At 40.9% G+C, this 24,665-nt stretch overlaps 1 protein-coding gene across 2 annotated transcripts in view; it reads right to left on the reverse strand.

Annotated features, from left to right (window-relative positions):
- The window catches only part of NYAP2 (neuronal tyrosine-phosphorylated phosphoinositide-3-kinase adaptor 2), a 152,818-nt gene that overhangs the window by 32,623 nt on the left and 95,530 nt on the right, over positions 1 to 24,665 (reverse strand). For both annotated transcript variants that reach the window (XM_063338539.1, XM_063338538.1), the window contains exon 5: positions 4,609 to 4,821. In XM_063338539.1, coding sequence (XP_063194609.1) covers positions 4,609 to 4,821 — 213 coding nt within the window. The remainder of the gene's footprint in view (positions 1 to 4,608; positions 4,822 to 24,665) is intronic.

The following is a 24,665-nucleotide window of genomic DNA, read 5'->3' on the forward strand; positions in this document are numbered from 1 at the left end:
GCTGCGTCCTGACAACACCAGTAGGGCTACACATGGACATAAGCAAGTGGACAGCCCCAAAGGACAGCATTAAGGATGAGAATTTTAGGAGAGACTATCTAACACAGAAATACAGGTTTTCCAATTGCAAATAGGATTGCCTTGAAATTATGTACTTAATTATGTATTTAAGCACTCGCATAAATGACCTGTTTTCCAAAAGTGCAAGCGCTACAATCGTAACCAAAGATGCAGAAGCTTGGGCGGTTGCATTTGGGGCAGGGGGTGTTGCTGGATTTTCCTCAATAAAGCAAAGTGCTGAAACATGATAAAATTTTATGGAAATATTTTAGATCAGTTTTATACCAATGTGCTATGGTTTTCTATATTCTCCAGAAATACAACAGCCTGCATGATTTTTATTTTTGGATCCTAATGGGAAGAGTTCTTTTATTCATCCAAGGAAGGCTTCATTCTGCCCATCCTAATCTTAATTCAAAAAAAATACTCTGGCTGTCACTTACATTGGAGAAGCTTCTTATCCTGTCACAGTCTCTTCTTTGCACATGAAAAGAGAAATATTGCTTATTTGCTACAGCTGCCAAGAAGCACGTTGTGAGTTAAACAAGGCGATGTGACAGGCTGAGAGTAATCACATGCAAAAAAGAAGAGGAAGAAAACATGCACACTGGAAAAATGAATCACACCTATTATCATCATAGTGGCCTGGCCATGTCGGTCTCCTAAAAGGAGATGAGTAAGCTGAAACATAACTTGAAATTATGAAACCTTAAGGTGGAATAAGCTATCTAGTATTCTGGCACTTAAAAAAAAGTAGTCAGGACTTCACCTGCAGAAGCTATTTAGTGCTGAAATAGAAGAGCAGCATTGTCAAACCGAACTGTTCTCACAAAGGGAGCACTGAACCTGTGGAACTCGGTGTTACTACATATCCGTAGGTCAAAAGCTTAGCAGGTCTCAAAACCAAGTCAGAAAACGAGAAAAACCATGTCTGTATTAGACAGGGTACATTTTAAATTAAGATTTGTTCTGACCTGTCATGTCTCAGGTCTATGTCAATGACTGAGGCAATAAGGTAAGGAATAATCATGTCCTACTGGCAGTGTTTTTTTCCTTAAAATTTCTTGCTATTTTTCTCTGAAGTTTCTGGCATGGGCTACTGTCAATCTTGAAGCTCTGGATCAAAAGCAAAATTGTGCATTGTTCCACATAGCTGTAACACCATGGCTGCAGAGAGCAGCGTGAGCTTCTACAGTCAGGCTCTGTGACCGTGTGATCCTACACCCTGGCTCATTGTGCTCTGGCCTGATGCCCTTAGTGTACAGCTCCCAGTACCACTCTCCTTTCACGTTGGGTGACAGGCACTGCTAGGGCAGAGCTTGTGTGCGGAGAACATGGATGACCAGTGCAGGCAAGGTGTGGAAGCATCGCATCTGGGGCTGGACCTCATTGAGCAGGCTGCCCAGTAATGTATACCTCCAGCATTAAGCTGCCTTCACCTAGAGAATCCTTAAGGATTTAGTAGCACAGGGATACTCTGATTATTGCCTGCGAGGAAAGAATTTAGGGGTTGGTGGGAGTACTCAGTCCTCTTTGAGTGAAGCAGCCCTAGCCAGCATGAATTGGTATTTTGCTGCTACTCCCTCCTTGTACCAATGAATGTGTCTTGCACCTTGAGTTTCGCAGGCCTTGCTCCATTCCCAAAGAGCTTGAAATTAACTATTCATTACTTTTGCAGTTCCACAATGCTAGCCAGTAATTCCAGTGAAGGGTGGGCATTTACTCCCTTCCTGATTATCTACAGTGTTTTCAGCTAGAATTCTAATGGGCTGGCTGAGTGACAAGCTGATGGTGATTCAAAACCAGGACACAACAGAGTATCTGAGATTTAAAATGCAGCGCAGTGCCTGTCTCTAGCAGCAGGTGGCAATGCAAAATGCTTCATGGTTGCACTTAGGAAAAAAAGCAGCAACATTCCAGAAAATACTCTTCATAGCTCCCGGAGTGAAGTTATCACAGCCTTCTGTTTCACAGATCTCATTTGGCTGTTCACTACAATCGCACTGACTTTCCTAAATGCCAGCATGCCCCCAAACCACTTACACTGCTTTCCATAAGAAATGACAGAATGCCAAGAAACAGAAAGCGGCCGTGACAAATTATGTGACAGATGAGAGAACAATCAGGTATTAGAGACAGTGATATCCATGTGCACCTGACAGGCCAGGCTCATTTGAACAAAATGACCAGAAAGCTCAAGATTCTGTTTTGGAGATGGCTCATTCCCCCTCTGATCTCGCTAGCGGGTGCAGAGATGGGGAGAACCCACAAAAAATCTGTTGTTTCACTCAGGTATTCACTCGGACCACTCCAGTTCCTAGTTAACCTGTGCCTCAGCAGACCTGCCTGCTGAGCACACGAGAGGTCCTCCTGCATCCTTTCTGTTTTACAGCAGAGCAATTCAACCCCATTTTCTTTAAATTATTCCAACGCTGCCCTAATAAATGGCTGTACCAGTGTGAACTAGGAGGTAGGTAGCAAACTGTGGCATTTCAGGGACATGTCTGCCCAAAAAAAAAGTAGCCTTTTTTCCCTTATCGATGATGTTGGAAAGAGAGCAACAGCAATGACTAACGTACCGGGGATTGTCCTGATTTTATTTGGTCCTGTGGTAAATCTAAGTTCTAAATTCCTACCGCAGAATTACTTTATTTCCTTGACTCCAGAAAACATTTGCTTCCATAAAGATGTATCCAATCTCTCTTCTTGCATTCCATTACAGGTCTAATTTAATTGCGAAGAATGAACTGTTACAGATCATGTACAAGTTCATTGAGGAGAACTGTGTACAGCATTTTGAATGCAATACCCCACCAATTAAAGGTAAGACACGTTGCTCGGGCAACAGCTAGAGACACAGGGGAAAAAATATTCATGGCAGATGAGAGGCAATATTCATCAAATGAAATGTCATAAAAACTGCAGGGAAAGAAAAATCATAATCAGCTCTCAGATTTTAATCATAAAAGGAGTCAAAATTCGGCCAATAAAATAGTTCCATAATTTTTCTTTGACAGTCCTAGCTATGTAAGACAAAGTCACACTTAACTAAATCAAGGCATGATTCAACAGCTATTACAGTTTGCTGATGCTGAATGAAGACTGAGGCCAAAATGTTTTGTCTGCTTTTGGAGATCAACCAACTCTTTAAAATAAATCTGATGCAGGAAGGTTGGACAGAAGAGCTATATTTTGCTAAGAACTTACTCTTTAATTTTCATTTCTCTTCCATTCTTCTCCATACTGTCATCTCGCAGAACTGAAAAGGGTGGTACACACCTTTGGTCTAGTTATCAGATGTCCCAATGCTTTGATGTGTTACCTTTAAACCCACCTTTTTACCTGCATTAGCGCAGATGGTGCTCTAATACACTGGGAACAGAATTTTTAACAAAGCTACAAGCTAATCTGGAAAATTCTTACCTACCAGGATGCTTTGTGAGAACAGAGAAGTAAGCAAAAGGCAGTAAAACCCAAATATCCCGTGCTAGAGTCATGAGATTTGCAGGAAAGTCACTTTTGCTGCCCCAAGGGCTGTTTGGGGGGTCTGAAGCAAGAAAAGCTGGACTGCACAATTGCTGCAAATGATACCTCACATCAACAAAGCCCATTCAAGTTATATACTGAGTTTCAGGTGTCATTTCCAGCAATGCAGGGAAAATACGAGCCCCGTTATCAGGTAGGGTGAGGGGTGGGCACCTCTGCTAGCTTGGCACTGTAAAGACTCATCTCTGCCACTGACTGCCCAGCAGATCTCTTGTGCAGGCATAATTTTTTGTTTGAATAGCTCATTCATGGTCTTATGCTTACTGAACATTGACCATGAGGCTCCAGTACTATACATGCCAACTGTTTTTAAAGCGGATATTTTTCACAATCCAACCAATAAACAATGAAGTTACTCTTTTAAGTGAACTGTCAAATGTCAAACAGTAACAAGGAAGTCCTTATGCCAGAGCTAGACTTATCTGTCTAGAGATATGCATTCATGTGTCAGTTCTGTTTGTCTTATTCAATTTATAAACAAAGCTGCATTATTTTTCATGGTTTTTGGAAATTCACTATTTTATATAGAGAGAATTTGAGACTTCTGAAATCCATAGTCACTTTTCTAGAAATGTATGTACAAGCATAAAGCAAAGGCTGCCTGTGTCCACTCACTGTGCATAGTAATACGACAGCCTTGTTTCTGCACAGTGTGTTTTTGTTACTGCGTGTGGTATCTGAATTTATGAACTTCTCTGTGAGGTGCCATCCTGGGGGTGTCTGCCAGAGTGTCCCTTTTCAATGTCAAGTGGAATTCCTTACTTCTTTTAAAACAGATGAATGGCATGTTTACCTGCTTATAGTACCTGTCACCATGCCAATCCTGTTCCAGTACAGAGCACAGGCAGACAGCACAATGCTTATTAGTGCAGCAGGGCAGATTCTGGAAGATATTTGGACGTCTGAAGAATCCTGATGGTTACCTATATCTGCATATCTTTAGAGATCCTTCAGCTCACAAGGAGATTCATAAGATCTTCCCTGCTCTGCTACTTGACATACCTGAGCTGTTGCTTCCCGCCAACATGGTTGGACTGACAGAGGATCTCCCCAGCCTGCTGGACACCACAGGTGGACCTGGCGTTCCATCCCATTCCTGAGCTTTCCCTGGCTCCCTGGAGGAAGCTGTCCCATGATGGCCTCCCCTCTCTTTGTTTTCCAGCTTTGGTAGTGGTTCAGTGCTGTGACTTCTGATCTTCAGCTCATCTAGTGGTTCTACAAAATAGACAAATGCACATTTAGTTACAGAGTATCTGCTAATTACCCATATCATATAACAATCTTTTGCTCAATATTCCATATGTACTAATCATAAATCTTTTAAGGGCAATCTATATCAAAATTTTACTATCTAGGCCTAAAACCTATAGTTTATGTAGGTTTCAATACACTTCTTAATTATTAAAACCATACACAATGTAGCAGATGGATAAAATGTAACTCTTCTGTTACAACTTTTTTATGCCAGGAAAATATTTTTGAAAATGGTATTCTACCAAATTATGCTTTTATTAACAATTTATGGAAATACTTGAACTCTTTTCAGCTGTCATTTCATTTGGAACAAGTTCTTCTTCAGGCACTTTCTAAGGAAGCTCTCTCCTAAGGCAATATTGTACAAGCAACATATCTGTCCTCCTCAAAAGTTCTAATATAAAAGCACAGAATCCACGAAACTGTCCAGCATTAATATTTTGGGTGTGCCCAGCACAATAACCTAGGGAATAAAATTTCACTTGGTTGGAAAATCCTTGGAGTCATAAAATTACTTTCTGCTTACAACACCACGAATCAATATAAGGAGGAGAAATTCCAAAAACAATTGAATGATTTTTCAAGTGAAGCAGTGATATCTGCTTTCTTCATGGCTGGTGATTTTCTGTTCTTTTCTTGAGACCCTCATTTCTTTTCTTGCAGGCTGAGCAATGCAATGGAGAAACAATTCATTCCTGATCTTTTCCATCTGTAGCTGGGAAAAATTCACATGAAAAACCAGATACAGAAGGAACATTAGATTGTTTTTAGTTGTAACAGCTAATTACTCTGCTAGTTAGTTATTCAAAGCTTGCTGAACAATTTGCCTCCTTTTAGCAAAAAAAAAAAATAAACATCCCTTTGAGTTTGTGATTTTATACCTCATATTTAAGCGCAAAGAAATCCTTACGTGACACTCTCAGTTCTAGTCATTCAGGTTTATAAATCAAACCCCTGATGTACCTTAATTTCTATATGTATCTACAGTCTTGGGATTCACATTTGATAGCAATGGACAATCTTCCCTTGAGCCCTTGTGGCTACAAGGGACATTACAAGATTTGGGAGAGCCAAACAAAGGGAAAACGCCAGGAGCCCTTCGCAGGCAGGAAATGAGAACAGCTGCCCAGGGGACCCGTGTGGGATGGCAGTGGCCTGGCTGCGCCGGACTGCCAGAGATGCAACAGCAAAACTTCTCTCAGCAGCCACTTTTTCTCCCAGTTATCCCCATGGCCAGGAACTGGGACTATCCAACAGGAGTTGCCACTCTGATGATACAGTCACAAAAAAAGAACCACATTCAAACTGCTTTAATTTGTCTGTGGCTCAAAACCCCCCCCACCATTTACCCTTGCTACAGCAAACAATGAAGAGGCAATAGTAGATACCCATATGGTACGGCAGAGACCCCACCTATGCACAACAGTAACAAACTCTCGCGTTGTTTCGAGTTCTTTGACGTTCCAGTCTGCAGATAAACTTGATGAGCAACAACACAGTCAGCTTGAAGATCTCTCAATGAAATGTCATATAGGACACATGTAAAAGTATCTAACTGCATATGCAGTGCAATATGTAGTCATTAGTGTATTTCATGAATTACTATCAGTAAATAGTAAAAATTAATGTTAAGGATATCATACCACAACTTCAAGATTTTTTTAAACTGCTCACAGTAGTAACACTCCATGAGAAAATAATAAAACAGCCCCAGTTTGGCAAGTCTCGTAAACAGGAGTCAGTGACATTTTATGTGACAAAGACCTTCAAAAATTAAATGTCTTCCTTGAACTTTCAGGTCACTTACCTACTTCAGTGTTTGCAAAAAGACACTGTAATGAAAATCTAAACTGTTTGTTTTTCCTAGTTGGTAACCCCAGCAGAGTACAAGGTTGAATCGCAGTCTGTATCAATAGAACATGACACCTGCCTTTCAGGGACCTTTGCTACGAAATGTCTGTAACACACTTCTGCCTGTGACTGCGTAGGGAGACTTGCTAATACAAAGAGCTGTGCAAAGAGATGTAGAGCCCAAATTATGACTAGATTTGAACCGTTTCAGTTATCAACAAATAGACTCTTTTATTTTTTCTGAGCATTGATCTATCAAAAAAAATTATGTACTTTTTCACATAACAGATACCTACAATCATATCTGAATTTTTCCTTTACACCAATAACATTCTCTTCTTTAAAATACTTCTTATCTGGGAAAAGGAAAGATACAAACAAAGTTTCAAAATTCTTTGGAAATGCACACACTCCTTTTCCCCACCAATACAGGATTCTCTCTAGATTGCAGTTCTTCCTTTCCAGCAAAACAAAGAGAAAGCCAGAAGAATAGAATGCGCTTTAAGAGAGTCCCATTCTGGCCCTGCAAGCGCCCCGCCAACTTGATGCATCATTCAATAGATTTAATTTACTATGTCATTCAGCTGCTCCTGGAAATGCTGTGATTACCTTAGTGAAAACCTTCTCTGTGTGTGCCTCATTGACACTACTTGAACACCACCCCTTGAAATTTCACAAGCTCGTGCAGTCAGCTCTTAGTGGAAACACTCTGGTTGAGTGTGGAGCTAAGGATTTATCCACTTCAGAGAAGCATTTGTACTTGTTGCCTGATAAAAATGCTTTGTGCATTAGTTTTATTATCGGCTGAATCAAAGCACAGCAGTTCTCTGCAACCAGCTGGAAACTATGGAAATTCAGACTAAATAAAGATTTGGCTTATAGTCTACTTCTTTATAAGGTGTAGAAAATCAGTTTTCAGCTGGCTGTCTAGACTTCGTAAATTTACATTCCACTATCCTTTCTTGGTGATTTTCAGTTCTCAGTTTATCTGAAAAGTAATATATCCTAAAAATGAAAAGCAGATTGAGTCAGATTATAATGTCATGCAACCCATCACAGAGCCCGAATCATTATTATTTGGTGATCACTATCAGTAGCATTGATACACAGTCAGAAAAACAACATGTCAGTGTTTTATATAGTTTTCTGTAATATTACTTTCCTGATCACTTGCAAATACATAAAAAATGGGGAAAAAAAATTAATGCCTTGCCTTTGCTCAAATATTTTGGGGAGGGTTTTAGAATAATTTCAGCTTCCTTAATAAATCTCAATGGGAATCATGCACAAATTCAATTATAAAGAAAAATCACTGTGCTAGTTTTTGCTTGACTGAAAGAGTACCTCAGTTCTACTGTGCCTGTGACAGCTCCAGAAATGCAGAATGCTCCCCTCCCAGGTCATGGCGCATTACTGGGACCTTTTGTTGACTCTCCCAGTCGCTTGGATGTTTTTATACTGTCAACTAGTCCCTGCTGCAACCGCAGCTCCACGGAGCAAGCTCAGTGGCACAAATTATTATGTCTCATAAAAGCACGTTTGTTGCTCCATGTTTTCGCCCCTGCAGTCAGGCGCGAGGCACTGGCAGAAAGCAGAACACACGTGTAGCTGCCAGCCATGGTTACTTATGGGGTGGTGACCTTATCATGGACTGAAAATCAAACCAGTATATTTTAAACAGGGCAACCCTTTATAAAAGCTACAGCACGATTTACATGGTCACTTTATCCACATTGATCCCATACTGAAAACATGAACTCTAACCAGTCATATATACGTTCTGCTGAAAGGTAACAGTAGCTGCTACACAGATTTTTTTATTTATTTGAGAAGTGCAGAAACACAGATGGGATCTAAGTTACCTAATGCTGTTAGAAACCTTAATTTGGAGTTAGGAGACACTGAAGCTCAGCGTTATGCTGGGAGCTCACTCAGTCATATGATGGCCACAGGCAAATCTTTTCACAGTCAAGTGCTGTATTTTGAAAGCTGAAATTATTATGGAAAGCATTTTTATTGTTCAATAATTCGTAAGCCAAAATAGTACATAAAAATGTAAATTTCAAGAAATAATTCACTACTTTAAATATTTATGGATACAGTTGGTTGAACTGCCATAAAGGCGTTGAAATGTTTCAAGCACTTCCAGGTGTCATTGTATTTCAATATTCAAAGATATGCATTTTTCTTATTTATTTCACCTGAATCTCAGGCTTTTCCATCTCAAGAATAAGATGGTGGATAAAATATCTTAGAAAGAACATATTTTACAAATAATTGACCTGTACAATTTCTTCTCTATGAAAGGTCCCCTAACAGCTGCACACTAGGCAAGGCTGGCACGGGAGTTGTCGTTCTAGAAAACTCGTAAATGCCAAAGAAAGCGAGAAACAAACTGAGTCAGCTGGAACTTGGAGCAAAGCAAACTGAAAAATACAGCTATGGAAAACATTTTACCTGAAAAGCTATCATTCATATTAATGTATACTCTGCGGCCAGTCTGCCACTCTGCTCTTAAGCACAAATTAATTTCAGGTCCTGGTGGCTTCTTAGTGTAACGCTAAGTGATAAACAGCAGAACCGTTATTACAGCTTGGGGTTTCAGGGGGAAGAAAGAAAAACCATTGTCTTAAGGAACTTAAAATGAGGCTTGCTCTCTGCCATCTCTCTCAGCTGTGAGCTGAAATGTGTAAGCTAATCATCCATGCATTATTCATTTACTCTTTTTTTCTGTGTATTTGTTATAAACCTAAATAAATAATACATCACTCTAGGCAGAACTTGCATGCTGTGGGAAGCAAATGGTACTACTCCCAGGGTCTAAAATTCAGTATATGCATACAGGTGTAAAGCTGAGTAAGACGGGGTTTAGATGTGAACCAGAACTCCCGATCTCCTCCAGCCCCAGCATGTCAGACCTCACCTGGTACGGCTGCAAGGTGGGCACGGACCTGGCCGAGGGAGCAGGAGCACAGAGCATCCCCAAGGACACACCGGGCCATCAGGAGGGGTGGAGACTGCAGCCAGCACATGTGTGTGCTGATCAGAACTGCCAGAGACATGTCCCAGGTTCAGCTCCTACCCCTGTACCTGGGGCAGAGCCGGCGAGCTGGCAGCAGCCCTGCTCAGCAAGACGTGCCTAACCCGGGGTCCTGACCAGGGGCAAGGCCAGGCACAGCTCCACCAGCGTCCCATGAAACACTGCCCGCATGACAGCAGCACGCACCCAGCCGCTACGGACTGACCGCTGCCACAGACATCAGGTGCAGAGCAATACTAAGACCTTGAGGGAATCCCACAGTTTCTTCTTTCTGCACAGCAGATTTTTATTTACATTTATTACACATTTAAAAATTAGAGCTGCCTTTTAATGGTTTCTTGATGTGTGGTGGTTTGTCTGATCTGCACAGCTGTAAATTTATCCCAACCTCTCCCAAAGAAAACTAACAGGCTATTAATACCACATGCAAGAAACATAGCTAATGCTCAGGGCTTAAGGCATTTTCCCCCCAAAATAGGAGTGTATTATACTGTCAGTGAAAGCCATTTCCTCCTCTTTATTAACTATGGTGGTTTGTCTATTCTGACTTCATCTGCTTGCTCATTAAGCAGAAGTTTGCTTTGCATATCAATTTTTAATACCCCTTTTTTACAGTTAAGTGAGAGTTGCAGCAGCCAGCTTGTTCAATTAAAAGCAGCTCTGACCTAGTTCCATGCAAAATCAATAGAAAGACTGAAAGTCTCACAAACCATCTAACATCTAAGGAGACATGGCTGAAATGCTTCTCAGTGTTCGCTGAGCGCATGTTTTTGTGAGCAGTATGGGCTTTGTTTTGTTTTGTTTATACAGTAGAATCCAGTGGAGATCACATCTGCCTGCTACAGAATTGCAAAGATCAGCTCTGCCCGCTACAGACAGCAAAGAGAGGGGAAAGAGGGCTGAAGAAATGCCTTTGCGTTGATTTTCTGTGGCTATCCCAAAGCTGCTAAATGGGCAATCCTGGCTAGAAACAAGACAGGAAAAGAAAAAGCCCACACTGCAATTAATTGAAGACTAACAACAGAAGGGATAGATTTATACCAAAAGATCATCCAAAGCTTTAGAATAAAAATATTAAATGAAAATTATGAGGATTATAATTTGGTTGGAAAAAATATAATAGATTAGAATTCTTTAAGTTTCAATACACTTCAGATGGCATTATCAGTCACTTAAAAGATGAAGTTTTAAAAATGCTGCATGGTAAGACATACATTTAACATTGATGTTCTAGATTAAGGGGGAAAATCTTGTATATTGATGATGGAAATACAGGAAAACCTGTTTTTAGTCTTACATAAGGAGACCCATTTGATCCAAGATGATTATATTTTGGCATATATTACAGAAATTATGACAATATAATACATCCTGTTTCCAACAGGGCCACGATTATTTCTTAATGATTTCTTCCAGTACTGCGCTTGATCTTTCAAGTGTGCCTATTCTGCTGCAGCTCACCTCTCAGCCTGATCCTTTGACTGAAAAGGCCACACCTGGAAGAGACACATTGTGTAGAAGTATTACCAAAGCAAATAAAAAACAATGTCCTTGGACAATCACCATTAAATCCAAGAGCATTCTTGGAAAGGTTGTTCTTTTGGCACTCTATTAATAGGTTTGCTATTTGCCTTGGACCAGTCACAATTACATAATTAAGCACAACACTTTATTCTCTGATATTCACTGCATATTTTTCTTTTAGTTTCCTTTCAGAGCTGGCAAAGTCGGGAACTGGTGACTTGCAGTTTGGAGAACCTCGACAGAAGCCTCTGTGTCTCCCAGTGCCTTTTTGGGCAAAAACCTCACTACAGCAAGTCATAGGGAATTCTTTCATTGACTTCAAGGGAGCAAGGGTTTTCCTTCCGGCAGTTATTATTTGGGGCTAGTCAGCTATGCTGATTCATATGAATGTATAGCACGGTTGATACTGGTGAGCTGCAAACTCACATAGTTTGTGCACCCGGATCTCCTGCTGATAATCGAGGCTGACCTTTCGGTCAAACAAGTAAATGTGTGCACATAAATTTCATACCTGTAGATGGGTATGTACATGGTCTATGTCTCTCTGCATAACGAACAGGATTTAAGTAGGAGAAGAAGTAAGATGAGTGGTTTGAAAAGTCTGAATGCGGCCATCTTGTGAAACTCTTCTCTCCCCCACTTTCCTCTGTTGGTATCACTGACACCAGACTTAGACTACTTAGTGACAAGCATATACAGCACAAGCATATACTGCCATGCCCACCCTAAACGCAACACAGATCAAAGAAAACACTGTTAAATGAAACATGCATTTAAACTGTGGAAATCAGTGATGGTAAAATGTTGCCCAGCTGTTACTAGCATTCAATTTAAAGAGAAGATGGTTCCTGCTCTTACTTAATTGCTTTCCTTCCCAACCCTGTTCATTTCACTGCACGCTCATTCTGTTATTCAGGTTCTTAAATATACAGCCTTCATGTCTGGACGAGGAAATGGTGGTTTGATGGGCACTGCACATATGTCCCAGCACAGTATGGCAAGAAAACAGAAGAGAAGGGTGAGCCAAAAAAGCTAAAACATACAGACACTTTAAGAAAAATGTTTTTGTAGAAAGTTCATGACCTTGAGTTTCAAAGCTTCACTTCAAAAATATCAATCTTTCAGAGAACTGCTGACTATATTAAACTTGTCAAGATTTTTTTGGTCAAGTTTTCTGCTGAAAAACAGCCTTGAACTATATCAGCAGTTTGAATGCAGGGTTTTTCTGTTGTTTTACCTAGTTTCACTTCTTCTAAAATGTATGCCTTCATCCAGATTCAGCAGTAAATGAGAATCTGTTGTTAGTCAGAAAAATGCAGAGATAGTAATGGACACTGGTTGTGAAAACTGGGTACAGAAACCCTCACTCTCATATTTTCACATTACAAAAATCAATTAGAAAGTTGGAGTGAAAATAAACTCTTTCCTGGCTATTTTATCTGTATTTTAACTACCTTTATGAAAAACATTTTTATCAATGCTTTTCTCTTTATTATCTCCATTAATGAATGAGAAAATTTGCCTTAGAACAAGCGTCCCATTTGTACAGCTCTCCTTCTAGCACAACACATTACCAGTAAGAGGAAATTCTGATGTTGTCTTAACATTAGCCCTTCCTGAATTTTGCTCTCAGTTTTACAAAGCCAGGCACAAGCATCCAGGCGTTTCTATGCAGCTGGTGTGCCAAGCCTAGCTGGGTCAGGGTCCCGGGAACTATTTGCTCTGCAAGTTAACACTCAGGGTTTCTTCTGATTAGACAGTGAAACCCATAGGTCATTCTGTCTCTCCATGCCTTTTAACAGAGTCAATCATTTTAGGCCCTCCCCAATTTCCAATTGGAGGTTTCATTTTGTGATCAGGTTTTGCTCTTGCTAGCTAAGCAACTGTTAAGCCATGGCAGCACAGACTTCAGATCCTGAGGAAATAAGTAGAATTGCAGATGGCCTTATACAGCTCCGGCCGATGCCCATGCTCGTAAGGCTTTCACAAGTGTGCAGAGCAGCTAGTGTGGCCGGGACAGGTGTCTCTGTATGTGTTACGGCACATATAAATGAAATATAAATTACGCAAGCGTTACCTGAGCAGTAAAATAGCTACAGATTTCCTAGAAGAAAGTACTTTTTGAGTTATGAATTTAAGTCACACACACACAAAAGTCATTTCCATCTCCAGCAAAATTAAACATGCAGCTTCACTTTTTCAGATGAGTAGTTACAAGAACAATAGTACTCCTTACTCATTCTTCAATACCAGATAAAGTGCTAATTGCACGTTACTATTTTAACAAAAAAAATAATTATTAGGGATGGGTAATTCTGTTGAGAGGAGTAAAAGTAATCTGAACCTTCACATCAAATTGAATGTAAATGAACCTAATTTTTTAATGTGCATTATTATCCTGACAATTATTTCCTCAATGTTCCTGTACTTCTCATCTTATCTATACGTATCATGTTTGTACACCTCTATGGTTTCACGGTTCAATATTTGAATCAACGTTACACATATTACCCAGTAAAGCTGCTTCTAAATCTTTGTTTTATCTTGTTACTGGTAGACTCCTGGAAGTTCCAGAGAAAACTTAAGGAGAAGCATATCCATCTTTTCTTAGTTAAGAGTCTAAAACTTTTCATCAAAATATTATAATAGGTTAGATAATACACGGACAAAAATGCATAGAGTATCATGCAGCCATCCACTATTCTTCTCTTAGTCTTTTTATTATTCACTGGTACATTCTGGATACCTAAGTGCCTTGGTTTGCAGGGTGGTTTTGCAAGGAACAGCAGCCTAAGACAAGGAGAGGACCTCTCTTGCCATAACTTACAATGGGATCTCCTGAACTACATCTTATCTCATACTTCAAGGACCTTTGGAGTGGCACTTTAATGATGGGGTTTAAGAATTGCGCTCACTCTGCCAGGAATCAAATCAGACTGCCAAAAAAAGTACATTTTTTAAAAATGGATATATAAACCACTTAGCTCAAGAAATTGTGAGTCACAGATCAGTAAGGTAAAGGCATTTTAAGAAATATCGAGAGGAGAAATAGCAGTCAGAAGTTTTGGAAGACTTCAAAATTAAGGGAGGAAACCTTGTTCTTTCCCTTATTCCTCCCAAAGTTCCCACCATCTTCTCTTAAAGTCACAAAGCTTCTACGTGTGTCACTCTAAGTACAGATATGGCATTCAATTAAACTTCATCTCTTGTAAAGATGCAACGACAGTAGCTCAAGAGATCATGAAATCAGGTTTCAGACCATGAGCTGGCATGTTCATTTAACAACGATCCCAAGCAGCTCCTCTGGCTATGATGTAGATATTCCAGCTTCTGGAAGAAAAGCAGATTTTTGTTTGCAAAACTGTTTTTTCACTCACAATAAAATTGGGGGAAACCATTACATTCTGCTATCTTTGAAATTTGCACAGTATTTCACCTTCCTAAAGCTTACAGTCCTTGGCTTGGTGGTGGTGGTGTGGGCTGGGGGACTTGGGTTATTTTTTCTAAAAATACCTGTGATCTCCTTACCTGTGATTTAGTTTAAGTGAACAGACTTAAGTGCTATCTTTATATACCTACCTGTGGAACATGTCCAATCTGGTTCAAAGTGCTTTATGAACACCATAGTGCTTAAAAACAAACCCAGTCAATGTAGGCCTTCCTACTAACGGTCTCTGCTTTTACTTTTAGGATTTAACAAACAAAAATGCCCTTGAATCCTAATGCAGAGAAAATCTGGTTCTTAACTTAGAAAAAATGCAATTCAGCATCCAGTGCTTGGTTATAAAGACAAGTTCTGAAAGATACAGCAGCTGCCTTGAAAAAGAAGCCTTGTACTGCCAAAGCCAAAGGCAGGAGCACCAGTTGGTCCCACCCTGAAAGTCATCGCTTCAGCCAGCCAGCCAACCTGACCCACAAAAAGATGCAGCACAGTCCCCAGCCATGGGTTTGACCTACACTCTCATGGACTTGCTTTCTCCCTTTCCTACAGCTAAACGTGCACAAGTATCTTTTTCACATCTGAACTGTAATTCCTACTTAAAACTACTAACTCTCCAATTGCCGCAACACATGATAGGATTTTAGTAAGACACTCCACAAAAGCACTATAAACCAAAGCTGACGCTAGACATTTCCTCCAGCAAGAGGCTCCATATTATTTTCAAATAAATTATTTCAAACTGACAGCAGGTTAGAGATAATCAGACAATCCCCTAACAAGCTCTGTAGGGTATAAAGTTTAAACGTGTCTGTGTTCAATACAACCATTCACTGTCCTAGCAGACAGAAATAAAGCATGGCTCCCTACCAAATCCAGAAGGCCCAGGGAGGAGGACACCGATAAGAGCGCAGGGTTGGGACAGACACCCACCCTGGGTGCCACAGCTGCCGCCCTCTGAGCTCTGGGCACGTCCTCTCAAACCTCTGTCACTGCTGGCCTGGTTGGCTTCATTCAATGTGGCTGTGCCAGCTTCCTGAGTAGAGGCTACGTAAATAAAACTGCACCATTCCATTAAATTCCATTAAAGTAGTTCAATTCCTATACCCCCCCTTTTTTTTTCCTTAGTTCTTTCACAAAAGGAGGACCCTGATACCCTACACTGATACCACCTTCCCTAAAAAACACAGTGAGAAACTTTAAGAAATTGTATTTAGCAGTTTAGTTGAAGGTAATATATGCTCACAGAAAACATCACCAGATAAGCACTTCTTACCATTATTGCTGAGCACCCATAAAATGCTCATAAATTTTGTGGTCCTATTTGAAATAAAAAGACAATAAACTCTTCCATTCACCATCCTGCTGTATGACTACATCGTTTTGAATACAAGCTGTTCTAGTCACAAAGGACACATTTATTTTCTTGAAGCCAGAGACACAGATGGTGTAAACTGGAGTATCTCTCCTGATTTCAAATAAGCAGCAGTGATTTATGAGTGCTGAGGATTTGGCCTAAAGGTCAAGATATTTCTCTGGTTTAGAAAGTTCTGATCAGGGGAGGGGAAAAAAAAAAAAAGAAAAAAAAATCAATGGCACTTAAACCCTGTTATCATTATCCATGTCCTTAAGTGCAGCACATGTTACTTTGCTTATTCACGACACAGAGAAGTAGGTGCCCTCACAGTAAAGAATTTCTTCCTAATATCTAATCTAAATCTACACTCTTTCAGTTTAAAACCATTACCTCTCCTACCATTACACTCCCCACCTTTCTTACAAGCCCCCTTTAAGTACTGGAAGGCTGCTATAAGGTCCCCCCAGAGCCTTCTCTTCTCCAGGCTGAACCACCCCAACTCTCTCAGCCTGTCAGCTGGAGAGGTGCTCCAGCCCTCTGATCATCTTCATGGCCCTCCTCTGCACCCGCTCCAACAGGTCCATGTCCTTCTTATGTTGGAGGCTCCAGAGCTGGACACAGAACTCCAGGTGGGGTCTCACCAGAGCAGAGTAGAGGGGCAGAATCACTTCCCTCGACCTGCTGGCCACTCTTTTTTTTGATGCAGCCCAGGATACGGTTGGCTTTTTGGGCTACAAGCGCACATTGCCGGCTCATGTTGAGCTTCTCACTAACCAACACCCCCAAGTCCTTCTCCTCAGGGCTGTTCTCAATCCATTCTCCACCCAGTCTGTATTTGTGCCTGGGATTGCCTCAACTCATGTGCAGGACCTTGCACTTGGCCTCGTTGAACTTCATGAGCTTTGCACAGGCCCACCTCTCAAGCCCGTCCAGGTCCCTCTGGATGGTATCCCTTCCCTCAGCTTGTCAACTGCACCGCACAGCTTGGTGTCATCAGCAAACTTGCTGAGGTTGCACTCAATCCCACTGTCCATGTTGCCAACAAAGATGTTAAACAGTGTCGGTCCCAGTACTGACCCCTCGGGAATGCCACTCATCACTAGTCGCAACTTGGACATCGAACCATTGACTGCAACTTTTTGAGTGCAACCATCCAGCCAGTTCCTTATCCACTGAGTGGTCTGTCTGTCAAATCCACGCCTCTCCAATTTAGAGACAAGGATGTTGTGTGAGACAGTGTCAAATGCTTTGCACAATTCCAGGTAGATTATGTCAGTTGCTCTTCCCTTATCCACCAACACGGCTGTTGGCTGTCACCAATCGCCTCCTTATTTCCATGTGCCTTAGCATAGGTTCCAGGATCTGCTCTATGATCTTGCCAGGCACAGAGGTGAGACTGCCCTGTAGTTCCCTGGGTCTTCCTTTTTTTTGCCTTTTTAAAAATGGGGGTTATGTTTCCCCTTTTCCAGTCAGTGGGAACTTCACCGGCATGCCACAACTTCTCAAATATGATGGATAGTGGCTTAGAAATGCTGATTAAATTGCTAACCAGAAATTTTATCAAGCAGTCAAGTAATATAAACAGAAGGAATAAATAAATCCATCTACATCAATCAGAAACAGCAGCTGTTTCCAGAAAAACCTGAGCAATTATTTATGAAATTACATCTTCTTCAATGCTTCTGTATACCATCACAATCCCAGGAGGACCTGATTTTCTGATGAGCCTAAATTGTTGAATTAGAAGAGGAGACAATGTCATGGTACCAATTAGGAAAACCATTGCATATCATCTCAAAATGCATGTTTTCTATTTTAGTAACTGTATGTAACAAAGACATTCCTTCATCTTAAAAATGGAGGGGACATCCCACCCATTAGTGACTTGAATGACTAAATGCCCTTAAAATAGACATACTCACTTTTGTGTGAAAGAAGCAAGACAACAAACAATACAGCATGCATTTCAATCAAGAAGCAGGTACCTACTGATTTATACATTCAAAACGAGTTCTCAAACTTGGCATTACCCTTGGTGCTGAGAAAGAACTGAATTACTGGCACGCAATGCAAAACAGGGCAGCGATGGTGTAGCTACGGCAAGGGATTAGCACCTGGCGACATGCAAGCTGCCACTGAGCTGCCGTCCTTCCTTTCACATATTTCTTCTTTGTACCTTTGCTTCTCAGCTCACTCCCACTTAGAGTAAACCTAGGTGAAACATTGCTTTCCTGCCTTTTCTGTGCGTAGCTGAATCACCTCACTGTCATGTTCTGATTTTTCTTTCCAATTATTTCCCGTGATTGTTAATTGGGCAACACATGTCAGCTTCAACATGTAAGAGGCTCCAGCTGGCCAGGCTAGTTGGTCTGAATCAAAATATTTAGTCTAGTATACCCACCTCTTTTCACTAGGGAATCCAAGGATTACTGGTGAAAGACAACAACGGGTATGGCTGAAGCAGTGCTCAAGACCACTCAGCTACAAAATGAATCTTTTTTTTTCCCAAAAGCTTGGTTCCCAAAGGATGCTGGTGGTCCCCATGTTTCCACTTCAGTCATTTTCAGTTGTCTCACAACATTGCACACTCACCCCAACAGGCCCATCCCTTAGTGAAGGGCAGAGTTTGAGACCAGCAGACCAGACAGCTCATGACCTTTATGTGTGCAGGGGTACACAGCTCTTGCTCTGAATATGCACTCACAAGTGAGCACTTGAAGAAAGTACTTCTGATGCTGCAACTCCTTAGCTTGCTTATATCTCAACGGATAGTAACTGACGGACAAGGACAGAGCCTTCTTCAGGCTTTGACTAAATGCAACTAACTGTGGTACGGCAATACCCTTCCAGAGGTGAGCGAGTATCATTCTGTTCAAAACCGGTGTTCTCTTACCCTGTATTCCTTTTCCTCTGGCACTTCACCCTGCTCCCTCCTCTAAGTCTTTTATTTCAGATCTGCTTTCAGGACTGTCAAACAAGACGTGACTGCTGTGATCACCTTGTCTAATCTCATACATATCATGGGTCATCAGACTAGAAAAGGTAGCTTCCAGTAAAACAGCTGTCTCACCTGTAACAGAGACGCTAATACACCTCTGGCTCAAAGGTTCAGGAGTAAGTTCAGTTATGCAGTATTATTTCTGTAAAGCTGTAGCTATCTCATTAACTGAACATAGCATTCAAAACGCATGCAATGAATTGCTACAATGCAGAAAAGGGCTGGAGAATTTGGCTGACATCCCTTTATATAAAAACAGAGAAAATATATTAACCCAGGGGTTAGGAGTGACATAGGCTTCCGAATTTCAGCCTCTGATATTGACTCAGCTATGCCGTAGTTGAGCAATGTTATGTAGTCGAGTAGCTATCATACTTTTTATGGCCAGCCTAGTCTTGCAGGCAAGCTCTTCCTCTTCAGAATACTAGAGGCTGAACAGGTATCCAAATGAGAAAGTATGCACAGTTCAATGGCATACACCAAGTCCACCATCCTTAGGCCAGCAATCATCCTAACTCCATTAGAAATACATAAGCTGAAATCCTGCCTTGGGTGTCTACGTCCCTCATCCTGCATTTAATGCACAGAGGTGGAGTATAAACAAACAAACAGACCCACATGGGGTGAATCTTCGCTTCACTCATTTCCCAAACTCTCTTTTTCAACATACTTTTCCATCTAACGGGGAACCTAAAGCTGCTTTCTAGCTCCCTGGAAAGCATTCCACTCTAACTCCTCTAACTCCACAATTTCTTCATGGGAGGGTCTCAGCTGCCTGAAATCAGCACAAGTTCCTTTTTAACAAGTTGAGCCACTTCTGCACCCCTCTCCACACTATTTTACAGCTTATAATAAAATGTTTCAGATTCCTAATGCAGTGGGTACCAGCCAGGAACAGGAAATGTTAATAATTATCCCAATTTTCAAACACTTTTACTGAATTTTCAAAGTAGCATGTTCACAAATTTCCTCCCCATATGTGATGAAATTCCCTCCCCATACGTGACAAGAAGCTGAAGAGTGAAACTCTCTGTAGGCAAAAGCCGAAGCCGCTACGAAGCCCTGCAGAGCAGCTATGAAAAAGAGCAAGGAAGTGCGATGCATCGCGTGTCCTGATCTCACACCTTGTGCACAGAGTCAAGGGCACACAGCAGAGGCAAATATTATGTTGTGCAGTTCATTAGGATGAATATTTGTAACACTTGCTCAAAACAGGCATGAAGTTCCCAGGAAATTACGAGGAAACTGAAGCCTTAGCAAATGGAAACAACCAACACACAAACAGAAAGGGCTGGTCCTGGCAGAAGTTTATAGGACCATTTCACACAGAAAAAAATGTACCGCCTTGAAGCGAGCGCAATTCAGATGCAGGCCAGCAGCTTCTCTGTTTTGCTTTCTAGGATGTGGGTATGCCTATAGGCACATGACTTCAGTTGTATATTTTCACAGAGTACAGCATGTTTCTATGGCGCAGAAAAGACAGAAGCAGCAAATACAGCTCCAGAAAATCCCAAGACCATTCCCTCCCTCTCTCCCTCTGTAATTCCCTCTTCACTGAAGGACACGGGTAACAGTGCATACGCTAAAAGCTGTGTCATTCAACACAGCTGGACTGAGCCGTCATATTTAAAAACCCTCCAACTGCATTAGGAAAGGACACAACTGCAGCAGCCCAAGGACACCAGGCAGCATTGGTACCCTTTAAATAGCTTCCCTCTGACCTCTGAGGATTAACCTTATATTTCACAGGGGTCTGCCAACTGATAGGGCACGCAACCATGTTATCCCACACAAAAGCAGGAAGGGTTAAAGAACAGTCAATGACAATTAATAATATCTCTTTTCCACTCTTTCACATTTTTCATGCTCTACATCTTTCTTCAGTTTTCCGTAGGGGTTCTCTTCATCTTTCTTGCCTTTCTTTGTGATCATCTTGCAGCAACTTTTTTTCATTTCTGATTTGGCCTTACAATTTATTTTTCTTTGTTCTTTTCTCCCCACCTTCGTAATTGTGCTGTAATGCATATTTAAGATGCTAACAGTACACAAGAGGATTTTTAGAAGAACACAGCACAATAAGTGAGCTGCTTATAAAATCCAGATACACACATCACAGCTGTAGCCAGTGGATGCTGAGTGCATTCAGCAACATGCCTGCGGTTTCAGCAGAAGCTCATATCCTCAGCAAACCTGGCCCTGAGGTGACGGCCATCCTTAGTGTCACTGATTTATCCCAATATCCCACTAATGCAATTCCAGTGAGCTCTATAGGAATAAAATGGAGAGCGATAAAAGAGGAAAAATGGCAGAAGAGTAAAGAAAATAATACAGAAAGGCTACAAGGACAGTTCGGCTTGTATATTAAACTGGAAATACGGTTTGTGCAGTGCCCCTGCTCAAAAAGAAACCCACTCAAAAATGCCGCAAAATAAAAGCCAACAAATACATTATAGAATCATAGAATCATCTAGGTTGGAAAAGACCTTTGAGATCACCGAGTCCAACCGTAAGATCATTGAGTCCAACTGTATACATTTTATAAAACACAAGTTTACTCTGAAGCATTTTTAATCTGAAATACAGCGTTGTGCTTAAGGAAGCAATAAAAACAGTTGACCAAGGTGTGATCTGCAGTTGTCTTTACTTCCTCCCCAGCCTTCGCATAACAAGACATCCATGGCACCGGACAACCATTAGAAGTCTTAAGCCCTAGCATCTGCTTGGGACCCAAGTGTCTCTGATGAAGTATTACATCAGACATACATTATTTGCTTAATGTAAGGTTCTCGTTTCTTTGGGCCCAAAATATCTTTTTTTTTTTTTTTTTCTGGCATTTCAGCCAAAGACATTGCATTTGCATAATCAAAGAAAAAACTTTCTTCCATCTGAGGTCTGTATCAAAATGGAGCACCTCAAAGCAAAGTCCTGAGTTGTTTTAAAGAAAAGCTACAAATGGTTTTGACTGAGGAGAAAAAAGAAGGTGAACAGAGGATACATAACCCCCTCCTCAGATTACTATCTGATCAAAACAAAAATAAATTCTGAGTTTGGACTCAGATGCCAAATTTCTACAAAATCAGTTGCAGTAATAACAATAAAGATGATAAAGAATTTTCTCTGTAACTGCTGCAATATTTTCCAAATACGCTCTGCTGAATACAAAATTTAGTATTGTGCTATTTTTTTTTTTTTGGACTAGCATATGGCAGTGAGAGCTTCAGACAAGTCACAGAGGGCTACATCTTGGAGGATTCAATGAGAAAGTTGCTCGAGATGTGCTCAGAATAATTTTATATTTTAGAAGCAAATAGTCTTAGTGTCCTAGCATGATTTCAAAAGAGCCATATAACTTCTTTTTTTTGGCATTTATTATCCTCTAGATTCTGGAAATCTTTCTGTATGCTGAGAGCAAATTACACTAAAGCGACAACTATAAAACCACGGCAGTCCCAGTTAGTCCTATGCTATGCACTTGTTCTCCCATAGCTTAAAAAAAAATATTCAGAACTGTATGAGGGCCTTAGGCTTCCAGTGTGATTTGTAGGAGCAAGATTTCTTTAACAGATCACATGATTAGTCCAGTCTACGCTATCTATCACTGTATAATCACAGCATGTAAATGTGACAGTCTGGTCAGATTCTGCATTAAAATCCCACAATTTAGATTTCTTATGGTGGATCATTTTAACGTAGACACAAAATGCTAGACATGTATGTGTTTTCTATAAATCTTAGAGTGTTTTCTATCTCTGTAATATCTGAGCACAAACCTGGTTCTTGCTCAGTGCAGTAATCCCACAGGATTAGGTCATACTGTAAATACCAGACAAATTACAATCGGATTAGATGGGCAGTCTGTTCATTTACTCAACACAGCTGCACTCCAGAGTCTTTTTACCACTGATGTCTATTTATAACATGAATGTTTTGTCCTTACTTGTCTTACCATTCGTGACCAATAAGGAGCACTACTTCCTAAGGAGCAAGCAGAATGCTCCTTGAGAGGCCAAGAAGAAAGCTGTGCTCCGCACAGATCTGCAGGGCAAGATTTATTTTAAATTTGTCAGTGAAAAGTCCTTTGAAAGGTCTGCTTTCAATTTCAGTCAAGTGGAATATAGAGAATATCTTTCTGGAGATAGGTATGAGACAGCAGCACAGATTTGCTGAAATCTCCCACTTGCCACATTTGCAGCAGGAATTCCTGTAGATTCCAAACCTGGTACTTCTGCCTACTCAGTGAGCATAAAACCATCCAACTTATGAAGCTCCCCAAATAGGTCTGGTGTAGCATGGGGTTTACAGGGGATTTCTGCTCAATTATGAATAAGAAGCACGCTTAATAATGTTCAATATTGTCTACACTTTGCCAAAATCTCCCCACTGCTTCACTGCAATTATTTATAAATGTCACATCACATGCCTCATAATTGTCCCCAATTACAAGAATCATCTTGCCTTTTAGGTTCAAACTTGTTTCCATCCAGCACACAAATCCAGTGTTACTGTATTTTTATTACTGTAATCATGCAGTGAAACCCTACTGAATCATGGAGCTAAGACTTTCACGTAACAGTATTTATGATTGCAGGCCACAAAAATATTAAAGCCAAATTAAGCAAACTGCTGCACCAAGCTGTATTCTCAGTATCCTGGTAACTACATTTTCACCTCCACCTTCTGATTTCAGAGTCATTATTCCTGATTTGCACAGAGATAAATAAGAATAAAATGGCCGAGGTTGGGGCAGTGGAGTCCATGAATCAGGAGGAATGCTTTGTATTGCAACCCAAACCACCGCCACCAAGCTTCTCCATACTTACACGTTTACATGTACTCGCTCAGGGCAACCTCTGCCCATGAAAACCCCGAGGCGGTGTTCTTATGAGCCCCCTGAGCGTACCCCAAAATGACATGAGCACACTGCGACAAGTAATGTAACAGAGCGACACAAACACAATCAGAAAGGCAGTGCAGAGTTCACTTCACTTCTGTAGTGATATGGTAGCCTGGAAACCAGAACACTTTCCTGTATCAGGTATAAACCAGCATAGTTTATCACATCATATTTAATATATTACAGCTGCCAAACAGGTATAATATAGCACTTACACAAACACAAGATCAGCTGTTCTCCAAAGAGAGCTTTTCTGCTAGGCAGGTGTCAAGAATTCAAAGTCATAAACTGATTTTACTGAAGTTGGAGGAGAAAGTGTACCGAGCCCTCTTTGCACTCTGACAAAAGGTGTTGTGGCTGCCTTCCACTGCAAGACGTTGTCTTTGGCACCACTGAATGGGAGTGTTTTTGGAACAAAAATACTGTGCCAGGTTCTGGTTTCACTCACACCTGTGACTCCTGCTGATTTCATTAGGAGTTTCCATATTTCACTAGCTCAGAAATAGGTTTACATTGTGTAAACCTGAATACATGTGGGACAATGATTTTATGATACAGCATATGAAAAGTCAATATTGGCTTAAGGTTTTCCTGCACAACTTCCTGCTTTGCTTTTCTCTGTGTGTGGGTAATGTGTTATAGGTCATGTTGGTTTTCAGATCGATTCACAATGTGGCCTCCCAACCAGTCACACTAGCACAG

The sequence above is a fragment of the Chroicocephalus ridibundus genome, chromosome 6 (assembly GCF_963924245.1).
Source record: "Chroicocephalus ridibundus chromosome 6, bChrRid1.1, whole genome shotgun sequence".
Lineage (NCBI taxonomy): Eukaryota > Metazoa > Chordata > Aves > Charadriiformes > Laridae > Chroicocephalus > Chroicocephalus ridibundus.